Source organism: Aptenodytes forsteri, unplaced genomic scaffold, assembly GCF_000699145.1.
Source record: "Aptenodytes forsteri isolate BGI_AS27 unplaced genomic scaffold, ASM69914v1 Scaffold55, whole genome shotgun sequence".
In the NCBI taxonomy this organism is placed as follows: domain Eukaryota; kingdom Metazoa; phylum Chordata; class Aves; order Sphenisciformes; family Spheniscidae; genus Aptenodytes; species Aptenodytes forsteri.
This window is the reverse complement of record NW_008796063.1, coordinates 3791451-3815174: the sequence shown is the minus strand read 5'-3', so window position 1 is coordinate 3815174 and position 23724 is coordinate 3791451. Positions and strand designations below refer to the sequence as shown.

The window sequence follows — 23724 nt, the reverse complement described above, 5'->3', positions numbered from 1 at the left end:
GGGGGCGGGGGAAGGGGGGGCACGCGGAAATCATCCTTTGCTGTATCTGCACTTGATCAGAAGGCACAGGTAGGCAGAATAACCTTTCATGCAGTTTTACTCTCTTTTTTCAAAATGAAGGCTCAATGCTAAGCTTTACACAGAAATAACATTAGATGGTCCTGTGCATATTTCCCAGCCTGGCTTTCCCAATTCTGATAATGTAGAATTAAATGGAAACAAGTTTTTTAATAACAGCAATATCTCCAAAATTTCAGTTTTGGGTCACTCTTACACAGGCTACTTTTAAGATAGTTCCTTCAAGTTCATATAGTACCAAGAATCAAACCAGAGATGGAACACAAAATCAGTATCTGAAGACCTGGGCTTCTATTCTTTAAATGGCTTAAATTTCTTTAAGAGCTAACCAGCAAAATAATCAGGGGAAAAAAAACAATATGGGCTTCAATTCAGATTCTGCTGTCTCATTTCAGGAAAATAACAGACAAATGTACTGAAGAAATCCTTTAGGTACCAGGTAAATAGACTGGTTCCCAATTAACAGAAAATGCAAGAGTCCTACTTTTTGCATTCCAACTTCAAATGTTCCAGGCACGTGTAGCTTTAGGTAGACGGGTAGCCCAAATGCAAACGTGCCTAGCACTCTGCTTCTAGAGAAGTCCTGAATGACAGCAGTATGAGTCTTGCTACCAGACCTATGCCTGACTTTTAGGTACTTCACAAGAGAGTTTTACAATGCCTACACCTTTTTTTGAATGTCTGCCCTAGCACATGAATTTACTGAAAATGAAAAATCTGTGGTATTTTACAGTAAAATGCAATGCAGCATAGGTAATTCAGTTTGAATAAAGTCCTCTGAACAAAAATGTGCATTTGTCATTGTATGCATTATCCTGCTATCTAGCATAAAAAGAAACACTTTTTAGAAGGCAATAAAGTAAATTACAGAAAAAAATTATCTAACAGGTAACTTAAGCAATTAAAAAACTTAATATGCAGAATTAATCCCTGTAAATTATATAGCAGAAATAAACTACACAACTGAATTTTAAGTTTCCTTTCATCCAAGTAGTTCATTCCAAGAAAATAATGCATTTGTAATCCTCTGTAAAACATAAGATTGTTGCAAATTGTGGCTGAATTAACTAACATTTTCTTTGAGATTAATCTCTACATTAGCAGCCTTAAACTTCTAAAACTACTGTAAAGCATAGGCTTTCAATTACTATGATGGATTGTTAATTTTGTTGCAGTGCATTCAAAGTAATTAATAATTAATGCGTTTGTTCTGGAATAAACTTCAGCTCATGCAGAGCTTCAAAACTAGCAGCTAACAGATAAGGAAGAAATCCTTAACTTGAAGGCTGGCATGCCCTCTGCATGGAAATGTAAGAAACAAAAACGCAAAGATGAACCTATACAAGACAAACGCAATTAAGGAAATACAGTGAGTAACAGTTTCAGATAGAAAATTTCCAGAGGTTTCAGAAGAGCCTGTCTAGAACATACTGTCTGTCAAAACCAGAATTGAAGTAGATCACTTTGTGCAGCTAAGGACTCAATCCTTTATACAGCATAAATTATTATCCTAAATTTGATACATACATTTGTAGCACCAGAATTACAGATGTTGCATACATTTTAACGATTCTCAGTTATAGTATGATTTGATGACTCAAAGTTATGACAAATTAATTTTACTTGATTTGTAAATTATTTGTAAACTATTTTATTTTTTGAGTAAAATAGTCAATTTTACTCAAAAGTTTTTTTTCTTTAGTAAATATGACATTGCATATGTTTTCTTCTTTCTCCCTTCCTACTCCTCACCTTCCCCTTTCAGGCCTGCCTTGATACACTGACTGCACACGCAAAACATTACACTTGCTTGAAACGTGAGACTTAGTATATTGGGAAAAATAAATACTTTCACAATTGCTTATTTCCTAGTAAACATCTGCATTAAAAATAAATACTACATACATGCTTAATAATTTGCTTTGCAGCTTTACGCTTTTTCAATACTTTATAACCAGCATTCAGATCTATGTTTTCAAAAAATTCTATCCTATATTCTTTCAAATACATGACCTTAGTCTATTTTACCCTCTCTGTAATGCTGAAGTAATAATTTTGCCTCAGTTGCTGCAAATCAAACGAAATGGAAAATTCTAACTTAATTGACAATAAAGCATAAAAATTCAATACACAAAACTATAAAAGAATGTATTGCTATATGCTTGCTCTAAATTGTGGGATGAAGAAGTCTAATGCTTTTTCAGAGATTTCTTTAACCTGGTCACATATGATTTTGCCCCATACATAAACAATATTCTAATTTTACTCTGCTTTTCTCAGATCCAGTATTGAGATATCAATTTTATCTAATGCACTATATTCCTAAGTATTACCCAAGCACATCTTAAAGTCAACAACTGAAGCTAGAATATTATTTTTTTAATAGCAGCAGTTGAAGAGGCCACTTCTTTAGAAGTGAAGTCATTTAGAAGTCTTCCCTTGGAAGATTTTAAACTAGATTAGCCTGTGGATTCTTCCTTAAAAAACTGTTTTAAATATTAAAATAAAATACACAATTAATCTTAATTTTTTCTTTTACCAAAACTGAAGGGACAGTAATACTGTGCTATAAGCACTTTGTGTGTACAATGGTACAATCACTTACTCTAGAGTATGGTGCAAGATGGAGGGCAAGCTTTACCTATTACATATTGAGCCACCTGAAATATAGTTCCTCATCCATGTTTCTACTAAATATGGTTAAGTTCTAAAGGGAGCTATTAGGGAGCTATTTTTAAAGATTTGCATTAGTGAGTTATGGCCTCACAAAAAAAGAGGGGATACTTATGAATCAAACGATTCCTTTGCAAGAGCTATCATTCTAAGTGATTCATGCAAGACTGCAATAAAGCACTCAGGAAACCTATTGAATGTCTAAACTATATACAACTTCAAAAGATTTACAAAATGAAACAAAAGCATGATTACATAAAATGTTTTATAAACCAAACAGTAGAGGTCACCTCTAAAAACAAATATATCCTTTAAAATTATTTTCTGAGTTTGTTAGAAAATTTATCTTTCATATAAAGCTTTAAGAACTCCCGCATTTCAAAATAGGTCTTCAATTTCAAGCAAATATTTTCAATATTTGATTACTCCTTAAGACTGAGCAGTATATTGTTATAGCTACCCTCTGGTTTCACAATAATTTAGCTTCAAACACACATTATAACTCTTTTCACTGAACTCTCATCTCTTAAAAAGTGCGGTGTCTCCATGCCTTACATGAAACCTATCTGTGTCAAATATAAAATACTAAAAACCCTCCATATTTTACTACTATTCCTCTCAAAACTCAATTACAGTTCATTTGAGTAAAAAGATACTCAAAAACCACACTTTTCTCTAATTACAGATACAGCTTCCTTACTGTCATTTATAATGTTACAGATCAGACTTTGCCTCATTTGAGTAAATGTTTTCAATTAACTTTTCACTGTCTGACTAATTTGTAAATCTTGACTATGCCACTCACTAATCTTGTAAAGGGTAAAAATTGCAGAAGTATTTAGTTCAGTAAAACTTACACAGATGCATATAAAAGAACTTATAAAATAAATTCACTGTAAATTCTTTAAAAAAAAAAAGTGTATCACAAAAGGATCACAAGACTGATCCTTTTTTGTGGACAAAAGCACAAAAACTTAAAACTTTCAGTTCTAGTGCATGCTACCATACTGAAACGGTCTATCTATATAATCTGACATCAGTGACTAAAAAAGCACTGTTCTGGCATGTCTATAATATATACATATGGCAACTACTAGCACATATAAAAGTAGGGAACATGACAGTATGTTTTAGACAAAAGCTAATAATTAAAGATATTCTAACTTTAATCACTTTTTTTGGTACAAAACTATAGTCACTAAGGCAAACTTCAGCCAATTAATGAACTATTATAATTTATCAGAATGAAACATATTTTTTTAGGAAGAATTTTAAGTCCTTTCACAGGCAATTATTTGAATATTTTAAACCATATGAACAACAGGTTAAGTAAAGACACTGCACATGTAACAAATAATCCCTCAGGCATCCAATGCTACACACAAACACCTAAAATGGAGATTAAAAAAAAAAAAAGAATCTCCATTAGTCAAACAGTAGTAACTAGTTGAACAATTTAATATTTTTTATTCCAGATTCATTACTAAATACTCTGCTGCATTCTTTGAAATAAGAAATAATTGCTTATCTTCCTCTAATCCTTGCTCAGTTAGCAACTCCAAAGTGAGAGCGCCACATGAATTTTAGAAGAACCTACGATTTTTAAAAGCAGATTGTTCAAGAGTCATGTAACCAGCCCCGTTTGAGGTAACACACAGCAGGAGAAGGTAGAAGGCCCATCAAGATTAATCCTTAAATATGCAGTTTCAGCAGTTGCATATTTCCGTTTAACTTAGCAATCAACTTTCACATTCAGAAATCTCTTCTATAATATTCCCACAAACCTCCCTTTTCTTAGTTGCAGGTGGGTAGGAAAGGGTGAAAATAAAATCCAGTAATTACAAAACATTTGTTGAGTGAAGAGCAAAGATGATGACAAAGATCACTAGTTTTCTGAGAAAGTTTTGGCTTTAATAACAGGCAGTGCCAAACAAAATGGATATTGAAGAAATACTTTTGTTTTCCCTCCTAAACATCTCTTGCTTACAAGGAGCCCTACCAGCTTGCATTTAAAATAATGCTCTATTTCTACTACCACAAAGGAGTCTTGCATGATGGTACAGGCAGGAAAAAGAAGCAGTGCAGGCAGAAGCCTGCTTCTCTTACTTTGTGACAACATAAGAGAAAAAAGGATTCTGAAAACTTTCTCTGATGTAGCAACACTCTGTGGATCACACCCCTACACAGCTTTGGCTGCATAGCAGAAAGCCTATCTCATAGCTAGCATCTTATTACAGTCCCTGAATTTACTCTCATCAAAAGAAATACAGCTTTAAGAACTAAAAAATAATACTAAAGAAATTCAAATTTACTAAATACTTTAACATCATTTAGTAATTATCAAAAATAAGCCTCCGCAACACTTCAGAAGCAGTGGTCACCTAACTTGGATAAAATTGCAGCTATTTATAGGAATTATCTGAAGAAAAGCAAGTTTTAAATTCATAATCTCTTTTAAAAACTAATACGGAAAATAAGGCAGAATATTTAAGAAAGTATTTTTCAGAGAAGTATGAACAAAGGATTAGAACATAAGAATCTCCTTTTCTCTCCTCCCATGCAGGATTACTACTCTGTTTCCAAGCCTAATTATAAGGATGGTTTATAAGAGAATTTGTTGGGCTTTGGCATGTAGTATGCTTATTTTTGGCCCATCTAAATTACTACTAAAATCTTTTCACGTAGTAAGCAAGACATACCACTAATTTGCTACCATATTTTTTAATTGCAACTTAAATATACAGTTCTTCACGGCATTTTCTCATCTTATCCTTTATGTCTTCAAATGTGGTATTTAACACTTCTAGAAAAAGCCTGAAGAAGAAAACTAATTCACTGCCTTTTTCACAGTAAAGCACAGTACATGTTGTTCCCAGGATTCCTTCCCACAACAAAATGGTTTTCCTGCATCTTTTATTTCTTGCCAACAATAGGGCTGAAGAAAGCCCTTTATCTTGTTGTGGACAGTTAAAAACTGTTGCCATCAGTTCTCATCAGTATAACTGTATCAGCAATCACTGTAACATCCTGCCTCTATTTCACAGTCTGGTAGTGAGCAAGATCTAGGAGCACCTAGCAGCAGTAGCTTGTCTATGTAAGAGAATCACACAGTTACCGATGAGCTCATACAGGCACTCTGCCTCCAATCTGGAAATAAAAATACCATCTGGCACACAGCCCTTGAAATTGTATCAACTTCTACAGTAAATCGTATGCTGTAATTGATACTAAAATCAGCTATTCTGAGTACAAGACATCTGTACGTGGGACACATTCTGATTCTAAAGCTATGTGCTGCTTGCCTATATCATTGATTCTGACTTTTCTCGTAACTGATTCCTTGAAATAAATTAAAAGATGTATTAATCCTTCCAGTTAAAAACAACAATTATATCTGAGCTAAAGAGGAGATCTTGTCCAGAAAAATGTAGTTGAAGCATACAGGACCTAAATACAACGCTATTTTTTATCTGAACTTATTACGAGATCATTTTAATGAAAGCTCAGTAGATTCAATTAAAACCTGCTTTCTGGTTGCTAAGCTCCATTATTCTTCTTTCAAGAATTGCGAGCAGTTTCTACAGCTTCGCAAAGAGGTCACAATGCCAGCTATAAAGTCAAACTCAGCAGAAGTTGTGGTCAACAGTAGCTATTCAATGGCAGCTATTCTGTTTAATTAGATTTCTGCACCTACTAAAACACCATTCAACAAATTTTTTTTTCACTTCTGTTTCAGATAAGAGACATGATTATCAAACCCTTTCATCATCTGCATTAATGGAGGTAGCATTAATACATTTTTAAAAACATAAATTCCTCATAATCCACATTTCAGCTCATAAAATTGTTAATGATCCTAACATAATTACTTCTAGGATGCTCCTGTAGCTTTAATATCATTAAATTGCTGGTTTGTTTATCTTTCTGACCTGCTCCAAAACATTGACAATTCACCCTGACAAGAGCAAATTAATTCTCTTGTGTTAGAAAAACAGATTATCTTGGTTATTTACATTTTAATCCACAGTGTAAATGTGTTTGGCAGGTCAATAAGTGAATCAAGTCAATATTTCTGATGTAATGTTTCCCCTAAATAGGATTTTGTTTGTTTTTTTAAAAAGCACATTTTCTGTGTTATAATCACAATGACGAAGTGATGAAGATGGAACTTGAATTCCTCATAAGGTCAGAGCATCAAACTTACCTGACTAGATTTTCATTGTCTCCAGTCCCTTTGCAGGTAGCACATTCAGTCCTTAAATCCTCCGACTTGGGCTTCTTCTGTAAAACAGACTGTCGTTGTCTTCTTTCTCTGGGAATCCGTTCCTGTCATAGCAGAAGGAAAAAGAAAGGAATGGGGGGGAAAGGAGAGAAGGAAAGCAAATATTTTCAATTATAGCACTGAAAGTAACACTTCAGCCCAAAGTTTAATTTTTTTTATGAAACTGTTAAAAAAAAAAAAAGAAAAACAAAAGCAAAACAAACAAAACACTATATTCCAACCTCAGCTTTTTCTTCTTCAGGCACAAAGCTTCGTTTTCGTCCTCTAGTTCTCTAGAAGAAAATATATTTAAAATTCAGTATTAGGTAACATAGTGGTTTTTCTATTTATCTATTATTCATAATAACAACAAAAACATACCGGAAGAAATAATTTAAAGCATTAACTACAGAACCACTGCAAGACAACTACAATAACAGATATTAGAACAACAGCTTCAGATTCTGGATACAAGTCTACAGAACTAGCCAAAAAATAAATATAAATACGTTTGTTGACCTGAGCACGCAGAGCCTTATTCTAAAAAAGACTGCCACCAGAATTACAAATCTCTTACAGACTTTGCACAAACTTCCCAATACTAAAATGCATAATTTGAAAATTGGTATGAACAGTATATTACAGTAAATTTCTTGAGCACTTAGAAGTGCTCTATTTGTAAGCCAAGTGATTGGATTAAAAAAAAAAAAAAATCAAAATTAAAAAACTTCATCAAGACAGAAACGGAAAATAATTCTTACAGCTTAAGCAAGAATTAAAGCTTTCAAACTGAAGCTCAATATAATGGGTATATGGCAGATGCTCATAAAGCTGTGGCATATACCAACATATGACTGGTACAAAACAGATGGAACGGGTAATACAAAAAGTGGAAATCATTTTAGTATTGCAGTTGGCCAAAAAATCTAAATACCAACAGTGTCAAGGAAAAGAGGTTTCCAGGAACTGCAACAGCAAACACCAAAGGTTTACAAGCAGTTCTAAGTAACTACATGCAACTCACACATGAGTCCAGTTTCAGTCACTATGTTTTTATCTCTGAAATAGCAGCATTATAACCTGCAGGCATAAAATAACTGCCACAAGCTGACAGTATCACACTCTCTCTCCCTTGTTTAACAAGGAAAGAAAATTAGAAGGGATGCGGAAGGAAATGAAAAACATCAGATACTATTCCACTAACCCACAACGTCTGATACTTTGACACTAATAAAATAAACTTTAAAATGCTTGTTTTTCTGGGAGGAAACCATCATCTTAGGAAGTCATTTGCCATATGATAAAAAAACCCAACACTGCGTACTTAATGATTTCTTAAAACCTTTTTTGAAGCAGCTAGTGTTCATCTCAGAAAAAGTAAAAACCAGCTGATCAAAAAAATCTTCAGCCAGTTGAGAATCACAAGCAGCCATAAATCCAATTCCGAAGAAGCTAGTAATACCATGTTTCTCCTGTTTGGGGTCCTCTTTGAAGGGGATTTATACTAGTTTCAAATTAAGACTGTTCACTATTTTAAACTATTTTACACATTTAAATTGAGTTATACTGTAAATAAACCTGCCACTTCAACACATCCATACCTTTCTAACTACGCAGTTTTTGATCTGTGCATATTAATAACATACTGTTGGGAAGGTTTTTTTGGTTTTAGGCAAGAGTTAACTCTGTAGTAGAAAGGAATGTAGTGGAATGGAAAGCACTAGTCTATTTTGTGCCTCTTCAGAATACTTTAATTACCACTGAGGTTCTCTTTCACATTTCCCTAAAGATGATTTATAAAAAATTGTAAAACCCTATCTACTTAATACATATCAATATTTACTATACATTTAGTAACACACCTCATAATTGAGGTGTTCTACCTTCCACAAGCCACACGGTAGATACCTAAGAGTCCAAATCTGGAAGAACCGATTTATTACAAGTAACTGAATTTATCAGTGTAATATTAGAGGTATTAATGCAACATGGGCTACATGTCAACTACATGTTACACAACCCAAGGTCACTGTAAATTAAAACTAGACGGAAAAACGTTTGATCAGACATCAGCACATTAACTGCCAATTTTACTACTTTCAATTTCTGGCATTAGTCCTAAGAACACTTACAAACTTTGACAATTTTAAGCCATGTAGGCCCTGCTGAATGCAGCTGTGTAAAGATAAGAAAGAAGTAGGTGTAGAAGTGCATGCCAATATATGCAGTGTTATGGTCCTCATTCTCCATGTTTAAGCAGCAAGAGACAATAATGCATGCTTTGTACAGTCAGAATAATGCCATCTTGAAAACTGATATATAATGTGGAAATATAGGTAAGAATGAAATTAATTTTTACCCTAAGTGGAAAAGATTACAAGTTAATAACTATATTTTAAGAAGTGATGAATCATATTTAAATTTCAGCAAAACAGAGAGACAAGATTTATGAATACTTTAGTCACCTTTGTCAAGAAAATGTTGGTTTTCATCTGTCTGCTATATAATGTGTGATGTATATGACAAGGAATGTCACATTAATTATGCCCGCATTATGCTTCCATTAGATTAGACCTATGTTAGATTTCTAAACCTTCAAACGTACTTGAACCTGTTTGACAATCACTAGAAAACTAACATTAAAATCAACACCTTTGACATACACATCTGTAGGATATTTTATATGCTTTTAAAGTAACAGAATTTTACATTAATGTTTTTCCAAACTGATTTCTACACTTAAACATATTTGCAATGCTAACTTCTGCTCAGAATCATTATCCTATTGGCAGCATTCACAATGGAAAATAACATCAAATTCACAACTGAAAATTGAATATTCCGTAATTTTCAACAATAGCCTTGCTGTAATTAGGCATTTGTAATTTTACATATGTTTTCACTACCTTACAGATTCACAGAAAAGAATCAGATAAACCTGGATTACTTTGTCCAGTATTTTTCATTGCTGTTTGCCTCAAAGTACTGTATTTTCATTTTAAAATGCTTTGAATAATTTCTGTCATTAGTGAGCTCAGAATCAGAACATAAGAGATTATAAGCATCAAATATTACAGCTGCATGTACTTCCCATAAACAATTTAAAATTTCTTATAAAAGAAAAGCTTGAAGGAACAGTATTATTATATATGTCCAATGGTAAATACTACAACTGAGATTAACTTGTTCATATTCAGAACTTATACTGGATTAACATCTCTGTTTCCAAATAAGATGCATATAAAGGCAGTGATTTTTTAATCAAAACACTCGGCAATTACATACTATAGAGATACCTTCAATTTACAACTTCTCTATATCATAAAACAGAGCAAGTCAGTTTTGTGAAATTTGTCCCTGCATTTCCAAAGTGCTCCTTTCCAGGAAAGGAAAAAGTCACGTTATCAGCACACAAGCAAAAACCCCATTAATGCCAGTGCTAACCCAGCAGGTTTTTTTGTTTCACGGCAAAAGGTAGATATGCTCTAAAATATCGACCATTTGGAATGGACAACTCAGTCCAGAACAAAACACAGGTAGATCTGGATTAGACAGATGCAACCCATACATGGCAACTGCCTCAAGATGCCACTTTAGGACAGGAATCAAAAAAAGTACTGAACAATGGAATGTGGTTCAAAATATGTAACTATATAATTTTCTATATGTAGAAGTAAAAAGTTTCTGTAAAAAATTATTTCAAATGTTGACATTTAATGACAGCTGATTGGCAAGTCTTTGGTTGTGTCTTATCCTAAGTTCTATACTTGCACAACTCTGGAATTCATTCAATGCGCACTCAAGTAAGAGGTAAGTGTGCTATGCGCTCAGACACTTCCCTGCTATTAACAGGAGGATTCCAGCTACTGAGCTTTAGATCCCACAGCATCAACAGAACCACCATGCAGGCACCTACATTCTGGTTACTACATGGGCAACTTAAGATTTCTGTTGACAAATAAATTATATGCCTGTAGCTAAGGGCTAATTAAGTACTGATCCTATACAGCCTTAACTACCCCAGAAAATCAGACAAACTTATGCCAAGGTCGTAATCATGACACACAAGGCAGACACTATTTTTCATTTCATATCCTTTTACAATTAGGGCCCTTAAAAATAAAAATAAATAAATACATGCTAAAACCAGCCAAACTAGTCAAACTTGACTTCCTAATACTATACCATAATATTCCTATTCTTCCCTTTCTCTTGTGACTTCTTAACCTCTCCTTCTCTACTACATTCAAACCATGTCTCTCATCATATCCTCAAGTTCTCCCTGTGTTCCCCAGCTGAAGTGAGGACATACTAGGACAGGTTCCAAACTACACGTGTTCTAGACTGGACAGCAAGAGACCAAACGCAAAGGTAACTGAACTCGTGACTAAAACATCTTCCTTACTCAGCACTCATCCTTCCTATCCAGCTGCTCTACAAAATACCCAAGAACTTAATTACCTTAGGCATACATACCTCTCTATCAAATCTTGCCATAATGGGTCAACAGGTTACTAGAGGCATTACTACTAGAATGGTAGGCAACTGCATAACTTATTTTTGTTAGAAAACCAAGTTAAAAGCTATTCTTTTCTGAAATAAAGAAACAGTCAAAAGATCTATCTGTTGTGTCACAAAGAACATACCTTACACTGAACAGAAATGAAAGAGAAAAAGTCTTTTCATTAGCAATACATCCCAAAATAATCTGAGCAGAGCAAGAAAGATCAATGAATTAAAATTAAGATGCAAGCATAAAATGAAAGTATTTTTAAATTTAAAAAAAAAAATTAAAAAGTTAAAAATAATAACAGATAAAAGAAATTAAGTTTTTAGCATAATATTTTGAGGGAAAAAACCACCTTTATACGTCAGCAAACTGACTTCTAATTAAACTCTTTAAAATTGCTTAAAATGATGTTCCTCAGATAAATAGACTGAGCCATTTGGTTCAATGAAATCATCGAGGTGAAAGCAAGCCACCTTTTCGAAGAATATCTTACTAAGGTTTAGCCTTCACAGCAATCTTAAAGTCCTCCCTCAGAAAAGAGTAATGCTCTGGGTAAATGAAACCTAAAGATTAAAACGTCCCTTTTGGTCTTTTACTTCAAAGCTTGTCATCTATGGAAGTTGGAGAACCATCCCACAGTATTAAATCATACACCATTCCTCTGAGTTATTTCATTTACTCCTGACTTTGCATTCAAAATTTGGAAAAAAAAAACCAACAAACCTGCCTTTTGCCTCTCCAATGTTGTAAAAATTCACACAAAACATTACCAGACTACCTGCAGAGAAACAGTGATGAACATGACATGCAAATAGCTATCAAACCTGAAAAGAAAGAGAAGTAGAAAAAAAACAGCATTTGCTTGCCCCTCTCTAATTTAATTTGTAATGATCTAAGCTGACAGTTACTAAAATATTCCATAAAATATATAGTATTTTATAATAAATAAGTAATAAAAAATAAAACACAAATAAGAATGAATGTTAGGGAATGCCTCTAAAAAACAGGAAGAAATTAGGAGAACTAGGGCAAGGGAAAGTTAAATAAAAAATGGGTTTCTTTCAGCCGTCATGTTTTTTGACACAAGTATGCATCTGTTGTGTGCAGCATTCTACTGTTGCGGCGTGGCAACTTGCATATCAGCTTAGGGAATTAAAAAGAATTAGGACATAAATTCTGAAATACGAAGAATAGAATACTAACATAAGAAATGAATAATGCATACTGAAGCAACAAACGATACAACATGACGTGGATCAAATGTGTGAGTGATTCGGAACTAGGGTGACATTTTTAGAAGATATATGGACAAGAAATCAGTAGAGGTGTGGGGATAATGTGATTCCAACTCATGGAATGAAATACTGTACTCAAGTTACTTGGAAAACCAGACAGTTAAAACAACTGTCCAAAATGGAATGACAAATGTTGAGGGAAAAATGTGATCAACAATGGGATCAAATTGTCAACCCAAAAGCAGGAGAATAAGAAAGACCAAAGTGGGAGTCTCCATTTTGGGCGTGGAAAAGCTAGAAGCGAACATTTAAATTTCACATTCAAGTTGTTCATAAGCAACTCAGTAACAACTGGACAACAATATGAAACATATGTAAAATGTAAAAGATTAGCTAATGCATTGACTTAAGATTTTGAATATTCTCAGAAAAATAAATTCCATACATGAGACAAATGAAAGACATCTGTAAGGGACCAATAAAGCCTAGGATGAGTCCGACACTCTCTGAAAGGAAAGAGACTGTTTGCAAAACAGCAAAGGAAACAAAGGAGCAAAGCAAAGCCACAAAGGAAACAGACTGACTGCTGTCACTCACAGATGCAAAAAGTTGGTATGTTAGTTTCAAAGCATGAAAGCAGAATGGCGAACGTGACAGAATGGGTGCCCACATGACCCAAAACCACCATGGCTGTCAGCAAACCACATCGTTATGCCTCTCTCCTTTGTCCGTAAGACATGTGCTTTAAATCAGTTCATCCAAAGACAGCAACAGAAGGTAGAACGTTCTCCTGGAGCAGTTTTGCTTTGCCAGCTCAAAGAAAAGGAAAACCAAGACCTTGTCAACTGACCAAAAGGGGGGAGGCGATTCCCAAGGGTCACAAGCGCTCCTCTTAAGTATTGAGCATTTCCTGAAGTGCTCCTGGAGGATAAAGATTTTTACTGTCACCTATTTAATTTCTTCTTCTACACAAGAAGATATACAGGTGTTCTTAGTATTACAATACTGAACACATCTGTGGTTAGCAGCAATGCTTCAAATGTACTTCACATAAGGTGAACTAGCATGGTTCTGGATTTGATCTGCTCTGTCACTTTGTTTTTCAGTAAACCAATGGTGATTTCTGCATGGCAATTCCAAAAAGTTATTTGAGAAAGTGAATTTAAACCCAAGAGGGGTTAGAGCACAATAATACTTAACAGAACTTAAGAGATTCCCAGTCATTTGCAGAAGTCATATTCATTCTACCAACTATTTCAAACATCACAGTAGAGAGCACTGCTCCCAGTTTCTCCTTTGCTTAATGTGTTACTTGGTCAGAATTTCTTTTAATTGTTTGCACACACACACAAAGGCAGCAGAGGCCCAGCACATCTGCTTATGCCGTTATATCTGTGTAAATTCAGGGGTTTCACTACGTTAGCGCGTACTGCTTCTGCTAATAGACAGGAAAGATGATCCTTATTATGCTGGTGCGTCTATACCTCTTGGATGTCACAGAAACAATACTGTCATATACATAGGGCTCTTCTTTTCAGCACTGAGTTTCTGATACTGCTAACAGTGCTGGCACCATGAGGTATTACCTTTCTTCGTAAAGGTCAGCACAGGAAATTCAGTCAGTACTCCAAGTGCTCCTGGAGTTTGGGGGCACATGATATCATTAGTAAGGTGTGCATTTCATTTGAGAATCTGATATAAATAATTCAAAACTTGTCACAGATTTCACATTAAAAAATTGATTAAATCACTAAAGACACACCTGACTTAAAACTATTGGTACTATGATAATTTCTTTATTGTGTAAAAAGTTTGTAGATGTTGTTTTGTGTTGTAATTATTAGAGGGCCAAATGTGAAGAACTTAAGATGCTTTGACTTTTGTAGATCCGTAAATCTCATTTCCTCTCTGAAATAGCACATATTTGATTTTTGTTTCCCTGACTGACCTGCAGCTACGGTGACTGCTCTAGAAAGACATGCAGCTACATGAAATACACAGCGAAGAGGGCCAGCATAAGAATACAAGTATGTTTTAATTCTGTTTCCTATCTAAATGCTTCAGTCATTTTCATCTTATGTCACCTTATAGTTGACTCACTAGTATTAATAACAAACTTCCAGTTTTACCTTGTACCAAACTATGGTTCATTGATACGTATCACACATATCAAAAACTTTCTAACCCTAACCCTCTCGCTCATACAGCCTTTAAAATATACTTGTTAGGGAGAATCTAAAGACAAAAAAATAGAAGAAAGTAGTAAATATCAGAATGTTATGGAATCATTCCAAACAACGAGGTCGTGGCAAGGAGTCATTTCATTACTACAGAACAGAAGATGACTGATATGAAACATCAGCAGAGCAGAACACTCAGAAAAGAGAATTGGGAAAACTTCCACTACTACCAAAAAAGTAACCTAATGAAATCATTGTGCTAATTATCAAGAGCATGTATAAAGCAAGCTATACATTTTCAAAAGCTTGAGAAAAAAAACACAGGTTGAAACTGCACAGATAATGTGATCTCTCTCCTGTTAAACACAAACCATGACCATTTTGCTAAGATAGCAATTTTTAATCCATGATGTCACCCAATCCTTATTGAGTTCAATGTTATAAACATCCTTTGCCAATGAAAAAGTTATAATCAAACCAGCTGCAGAAAAATCCCTCTGACTTCCTTTGCTTTGTTAAAAGGCAGAAAAAATATTCTATTGATGACACCACACAGGCATAAAATTATTTTAAATAAAGGTAAGGACAGCTATATAGACACCAGATGGCACACTCGCTCAATACAGATCAAAGTGAATACCTTAAATGGTACATATCACTACTATTCAAAATATATCTCTGAAATAATTATTTCATTTTCCGGAAAGCTGGCAGTAATAAAAAGGGAATTGCCAGACAAAAAGAAACAGCAGTAAATCAAAATATGATTATAAAGAGAAACAAGTCGACCATGAAGCTTAATTACACAGAATTACAATATCCCTTTTTTTTTTTTTTTTTTTTTTAATTTTCTTTTCTCTTGAGAACTTTTTATTTTCTAGAAAAGCAAAAATTTTGCAACATTCCTGCTGTCAAGCTATGCTATCACTGAATCTGGCAATTAACTTGAAACTACTGCTTCTAAGAGTTAAACATATAACAGAATTTGAGAACTAGCAGGATTGCTTTATATCCTTTTTAACACTAATATCCTCCAAAGCACACACATTTGGGGAACCGAAACAGAAGCAGGAGGGCAAAAAGGCCAGAAAAAGTCAGTTTGCAGATGTTGCTAAAACAAGTTATTCTTTTCTGGAAAACTGAACTTAAATGCACTTATTTGCAGAAATGATAGATATGCTAGTTACCTTTACTTACAGAGGTATCGATATTCACACCATTGGAATACCACTTGGAATATGTCTATCTCTTCATGCCTTTGCTACGTCAGAAAGAAGTGACCTTTCATCTATGGGTTTTTTTCCCCCGCTTTCTTGAAACACCAACCAACCAACCAACACAACCCCCAAACTGCAAACAAACAAAAAAAACCCAAACACAAAACTCTGATATACTCCATTTGCTTCAAGCATTGTGGAAGAGCTGCATCAATTTATCTTTCTTTCTTCCTTTCTAAATTTGGCCTCAAGCCAAAAGAAAGAGTTCTATGCTATCATATATCCACGTATTTGTCAGGCTGATTGATCTAGCTTTTATATGTTTGTATTGACATGTCATAGACTTAGTTGAGCTTTTACATTCAGTGCTGAAAAACCTTAAATTTCAGAAAGCTGAGTAACTCCTGATTATTTTGTTCTAGAGCATTAATGTTCAGTTGACAGCAATTTCTTTTAAGTTGAATATGTCAAAACCACTACTATTAGATAGCTGCTTTAAAAGGTCTTCCAGGTAGTTATTTAGAAGTCATATTTAAATGGTTGACCAATCATTGATAATGTTAATTAAATAGATGACTGATAAGTATAGATAAGTGTTTTAAAATTATCTGCTGTTTTTATGAAGCACTGATACTTACACTCAAATTGGAACTGATGTTCTGTTTTCCTCCTGTAGCCATCTTTTATTCACAACAATTTGTATCTATGACATCACATAATTAAGTTACGCAACAGATATTTGGAAAGCACTTCGGTGGAAATGCTTCAGTTAAATACAAGATAAAAGTCTTGTTTATCTTTTAATATACTTGGTAAGAAAAAAAAATAGTCACTCCTCTACTGTCTTTTCCTATTTGAAACAAAAGCAAGAAATAATAATTTATTCTAAATAACAGTATTCATTTGTAAAACAAAAGCAGTATACACAACAACTTCCTGTGCTAAAAACAGTTTGTAGGTGCTTGGTCAGTATTTTTTTTCTTATTATTATGTTTCAAAACTAATCTACTTAGACCATTCAAAATAACGCAGAGCATCCTACTCTAAACCTCTGCTAAGAGTATCCTGACACACATGTAAGGCTAAGTACGTAAGAGACTTAAGATGAGAAAAACCTGAAAAGAACTGTTAAGTTCATAAAGGAAAAGAAGGAGGAGAAATAGTACGGGTTGCAGAAGGTAAAATTAGATGTCCTTATTATTTTTTGCAATAATGCAAACCAAAAAGAAGTTGTAAGGTTACATTGAAAGCGGAAAAAGACCACCACCATTTTCTTTAAAGATCAATTTATCCCTGGAAAAGCAAATCCACAACATCAATGAATTCAGGTGCTTCGAAGGATTAAATTAAAAAAAAAAAATTTGCAGGACTTAAGTGCACATCCATAATTAGACTGGATGAGAAACAATGATCAAATTATGAATACTTCTAAAAGGGTCTTTTACTCTTCATAATATACCCCAAGCAGACAGAAATTAGAAAAAAAATACTACGAATAAGGAAAACAACAATTTTTCATAAAAGTGGTATCCTTTATCGATAATCTCTGAAGTCAGCGTTATCAAATAGGAGCTGCAAGACAAGCTGATCGCAAAATATCAATTCTGAAAGTGCAATTTAACATGAAATATTTTTTCCATACAGTTAGCATATAGGCTTAGTTAATCATATGCGTTTGTATAAAATGTCTTACAGATACCAGCTATTATTGTCATCAGTAACACCTACCGCAACTTATCAAAGTAAAATATTAGGGCTTACAGACAGTTTCTGTCAACAAAGTAATGAAGAGTTAACTATGATAAACCACTGCAATGAAATCCAAACATATAAGATGCATTCTGTTCTCTTAGGTATGTGGCAAAAAAACCCTTCAACTATATCAATTCAAGATAAATTTATGCAAAACATGGAAATTCCCTTAAGAGCAACAGATACACAATTCAACAGTCTTATAATTGCACTTGTTGATTATAACTGTAAGCAAGGCTGATTACACACTGTTAGCTAAGCAGGCTTGCCAATTCCTTCCAAAATAAAACTAGATTGAATAAAACATGCCCAGAGACACAAACTACACTGAGAAGAGAGGACTGTGAAGTAAGCATATTTTCAAATTGTTAATTTTTTCTTCTTTATTTTAAAGGATTTGAGCAGCGAGTACACAAAGGACAAAACAAGTATCTGGTCATCATTGTTGAAATGCAACACATAGATGTTCTCTGTATAGTCAGACTCAAGTAAACCTCATATGAGAAATTGTTCAAAGGTCAGGTTTTTCCCCTCAAATATACAGACAGCCTCAGACCTAAAGAATTAAAAAGTATTCTTTTCCTAAAAAACCAAAACAAAACAAGCAATCAACAAAAACTAACACCAACTTTCCTGGGTTCATAGCAAAGGTGAATGGGAATCCCATACTGCCAGGAAGTATCTATTAAGTCTTCAGAGGTCTGTTATCTTCATTTTGTTATACAGCCTAAGTGCACCAAGATCACGAAAGAGTTGAAACAAAGCAACTCAGCTTAGTTCAGAGAAAGAAATCCAGCAGATGCCAAGGGTGTGAACCTTCTCTTCCATAGTTAAGTAGAAGACAGTAGGAAATAAATAAAATAAAAAAACAAAACAAAACAAAACATCTGTCAGCTGTGGGAAAGCTAAAAGAGTAGAGATAATTTTGACAGAGGAGCCCTGCCCACAGGACAGCAAAGTTGTTATCTTGCAAATCTGTATGTTGCAGAAAAGCAGACAACTGGAGAGAACTGAAAGAGAGCGCCAAAATTCAAGCAGAGGAACAAAGTCATTCTTAGACTGGTAGCAGTAATTCTTCCACAGTACAATTCTGTACTGTGCCAACATACTAGTCCACTCAAAGTAAATTTAATCTCTATATTATGTACCACAATGTGTGTAGACATACTCTCTAACACGTGAGGTGCCAAATCACCAATGTAGCACCAGTGTAGCACATCACAGTGTCGCAATGTGAGGGCAACACTTCAGAGCAATCAGACTTCTCTCCATTTAGCACAGAAGGAGCTGAGCAGTTATTACACGGGCATTAGAACAAACCAATCTTGTCTTCCTATGGATTTCTGTACAATGCCTTATATCACTCTTTTGTCTATTACTACTATGTATGTCTTCCCTGCAATACTTTTAGTTCTCTTTAGTGCCATAATCATGATTCCCCACCCCCTAATACCACTATATTAGGTGTAAAAAGAGGGAAAAGAGAGAAAGAATAAAGAGGGGAGAGGAGATGCAAAGGGTTCAGTAAGCAGGAACACCAGATAAGTCTTCTTTCTGGGTGAACAACAGCATGACAACAGTAAGTTGAATTTACCCGGACAGCTGTAAGAACCTACATGTTCTTGCACATAGGGAAGAAGGGAATTTTCCCTCAATGACAAAAAGAAAGAAAAAAACTCTCCCCTACAGAGGTTCTCAATTATTCACAAAACTTAATTTTGGATTACTCACACTCCTAATAGTTTGAGCTAAATTAATCATTTTGGCTTGAGTCGTTCTTAAAAGTTCTTCTTAGTCATAGACCAGGAAAAGGAAGCCATTCAGTAAATCAAAGCTGCGGCCCAAACTTTCCAAATATTTTGAAATGTAATTAAAGCAAACATTTAAGGTTAGATCAGGGAAATACTTGTTTAATCCTATCAGTGTATACTCAGAAGAGTTAAGTATGGTATCTGCTAGTACAAGCATAAAGAGTCTGGAAAGCCCTGTGAGGAAAATAAAGTTGTGTTCCCTGAGGGATGAAGTATGTCTAACCCTAACATGAGAGGGTTGAAGTATTTCCTAATACTAAGTTGTATATTGGAAGATGAACCACCAGTTTATATATAATTACTACTCACGTCCAAAGGGTCATGGGAACATTAGTCGTTCCCTAAACTGGACCTAAAAGCCCTTTGACACTTTTATGTACATTTTATAGGTGATGTGACACATCACACATGAAAAACCTTGTTTCATGAGCAAGTAGGAGTGCAAAATTTTAAGGATTAGAGCACGAGAGAAACACAATGGAACACGGTGATTAATAAAAAAGTTCTACTGAACTTTCAAATGAAAGAAAGATGCTAAATATTTCATTAGTGCAGGAAGCAAGAGCTTTTGCTTCTCTTCTCTAAAGACTATCTACCAGGAAAGTCTGAGAAAACATACAATGACTAGTAAGACTAGGAAGCTAAACAAACTGAAGTAACAGGGTCTTGTGATAGTCACAAAATGTGCAGTCAGTCAGTAGGTTGCCTGTACATAAGGAAATGACTAATTACTTTACAGTTGTAATTGGCAATTTGATACATTTAAATCTTAGCATACAAGAATAAAGTGTCCTTACCACTAAGGTGAAGAACAGTTATAAAGGCTAAGTTTAAGTGCAAACTGAATTTTCCCTTTTTCTGCAATTAACAGAGGACTTCTTGACCCAGGGAAAAGGAAAAGCTTGTACAGCTCTCCAGTTCAGTACCGTGTTTCCCAGCTTTTTACTGTAGCAAAACTATATATTTAACACAAGTAATAAAGTATTAGACAGAGGAAAGGGAATTTATAACAAAAATAGAACATCAATCAAATTAAAATCCCACAATTCAAAATGTCCAAAACATAAGTCATCTTAAACAAAATTATTATGAATATGAGCTGCCTAACAACAACTCAACCATCGTTTACCGTGTTTCTGATTGGAATTTTCTTCGGTTCTGGTGGCACATCCTGAGGAACAAATTTCACTGGTTCCTTAATCTGCCTCCTTGATCGTTTGGTCCCATCTGGTAAGGTTTCCATGGCGATATCAGCCTCCATGTCACTGCTACCTGCCTGGTCACACTCTGAACACTGCCTGCAAAGTGGAAGATTTTCTATTAAAAACTGCAGTCACAAAAGTAGAAAAAGAAACATATTGAAGTGATTGGGTTTAAAATAAATTCAAAAGTCAAGAAACCCAATGGACACCTAAAGAAGACCCTCAAATGAAAGATACTTTAAGCAACTAAGCAAAAAACAAGCAAGCCACTCTTTTTGCTGTTTTTTTTTTCTGTCAGTATTTAAATTTTGAAAACCAAGATTTTGAAAGCAGGATTTAATCTTCAAGAAAGATGTACCCTATTTCACCATTTGCATGCTACCATATCCCCATTTTTAATAGCACCCACTGATCTGTAATCTATTCATTATTTTAACTGCTGCTGCACTTTAATCTTTACAAAGACACGCTGCTGAATTCATTCTGATGAGAGCGCTCTTTAGTGGCAGGGATTTAGAAGAAATGTCTGTTGTGAAAATCAATTTTAATAGGTGTTTTCTAAGAGTGGGTTTTAAATCTAAAAAAACCAGTTAAGAGAAAATTAAAGATATAGAAGCTGGAGATGTATATTAACAAACTCTGAACACTGAGTTGAAAAAAATGCCTTTTGAGTTTTTGAAAAAGTACAAAATCACAATCAGAACTTCAAAAGTGAACAGATGCTACGGTAATGCTATTAACAAGCTCCATGACAGAATTAACAAGATGGGAAGTCATCAAGTTTTGTTCTCATTTGCAGAAAATGCTCATCTTCTGCAAAGTCATAAATGTGGATGTTAACTAAAAATATGTTAATGAAAACTTAAAAATTATACCCACTGATAAGAGCCGATTTTTTAATTCCTTCTCACATTACACTTCCAATTCAAAAAACTATAAATCCTTTCAAACAAATTCCAATTCATCACTGTTCTCGTATTAAAAATGTTCTTTTTATAATACCAACTGGAAAAAAAAAAATCAACATTATGTTCTGCTATTTATTAGCATTAACAGGGATACACACATTAAAATTATCTAAACGAAGCAAATTTCCTTTGGAAGGAGACAAACAAAAAACATGTATTTAATTATTGGAAGTTAAATGTTAATACACACTTGTGACAAGAAGGCATACTCATCCCATATCTAAACAAAAGCACAAAGTCAGGTACGTGTGGTGTGTCCGAGATGATTTCTTCATATGTACGTGTTCAACAGCAATATTTTTTCTCCTATGAACTTCAGTAAGAGCTAACACAATATCAACTCCATCAACTTTCCATGTTTTCCAATTCTTTCAAACTAATCCAGGCAGTATAATCTCAGATCTCTCCCGGCTATACCAGAAGACACCAGCAGTCATCGTGGTCCGCTAGACAGACCAGTGGCTACTAAATCAAAATAGAGGGGATCTAATCCTGGATTGGGTAACTGTTATCAGTGTAACCTTGGCTAAGTCAACACCTTTCTCCTTCAATTTTTCCATATGTAAAATTAAGATAATTTTGGCTACATTATAATGTTATGAAGATTAATCACTTCTTGTCTCTAAAGCACTTGGGACCACTGGACATAGGACACATGCCAGTACAAGAAGTATTTGCTGGTCTATAAAAGCAGAGGTACTACAGGGTAGATTACAGGAAAGGTTAACAGGGTCTCCCCTCCCTCATGTAAGTATGGAGACTTCATTAGTAGCCAAAACACAAGGAAGTCACTTTATGCAGCTTTTATACTTTGCAAACAGTTTTGGGCCAGCATACAAGTGTGTAATACTCTATTCTTCCTCCTCTTTACAAACCTCAGTTCGCTACAGACACAGTACCTGTTAACATTTCTAGGCCTCTTTAGGACACTAAAATATAAAACCAATAAAAAAAATGAGGTATAATAACTTTCACAAAATGCTACTTTTTACAGTTATATCTTTATACAAATTTGTGTGCATAAACACAAACAAATATGTTTGTGCATACTTATGCACTTAAGTAAACAAACAAAAGCACGCAGACCAACTACTATGATTGTAAGATTTTATGGAGAAAGTCTCTCCAATGATGTAACAGGAGAGGGAAGCTTCAGAGGTAACAGCGTTCCCTCAAAATTTTGTGTGTCTGCTTAGCTAAAGGTTACTCTGTGTTCTTTACTTTGATACGATGCATTGTCTTCAAGTTGTCCAACTCAAAACTCTAAGGAGATTTTCTGTTTGGTAAGCATCAGAGAGCACAGCCCTCCATAATACTGCAGCATCAGTCATGTCATTAATTTATGTAACAGAAAGCACAACTGAAAGTACTTACTATGATCTGCTTATGCAGATGTAAGCAGTAGCTATGAAAGTGTTCAAAAATACTGTGATGAGCAATTCTTACACAAAGTTTATTTTCCCCATTATTATGGTAAAAACATGTACTATGTATAAATTAAAAAATAAGCATTCTACAACTACAAGAGCTGCATTAAAAAAAAAAATGAAGTTTTTATAAGACAAAAAAATAGTAGTATAATTTTACAGCAACATTTGGAGTTGGGAACCCAGTCTCTTGGATCTACCACCCTGCACCTACGATTTAAATCATTTCCGTTCTTTAGCTCTGCACTGTTGTTGTACAGAAACTAACTATGCAGATCAGTAAAATACTTTAGTTTTATTAGGGACCTATTTAAATATAAATAAAGTATTTTAACTTTGATGTTAGTGAGGAAGACAAGAAAAATCTCCGTCAACAGATGAAGTACTGCATGCAAGTTCCTGAAATTCCA

The 23724-nt window shown here is 34.3% G+C and overlaps 1 protein-coding gene across 1 annotated transcript in view; it reads right to left on the bottom strand.

Moving 5' to 3' along the window:
- Positions 1–23724, bottom strand: part of PHF14 (PHD finger protein 14) — a 171300-nt gene that overhangs the window by 92724 nt on the left and 54852 nt on the right. The window contains 3 exon segments of the mRNA XM_019473997.1: positions 6956–7077; positions 7255–7305; positions 20847–21015. Coding sequence (XP_019329542.1) covers positions 6956–7077; positions 7255–7305; positions 20847–21015 — 342 coding nt within the window.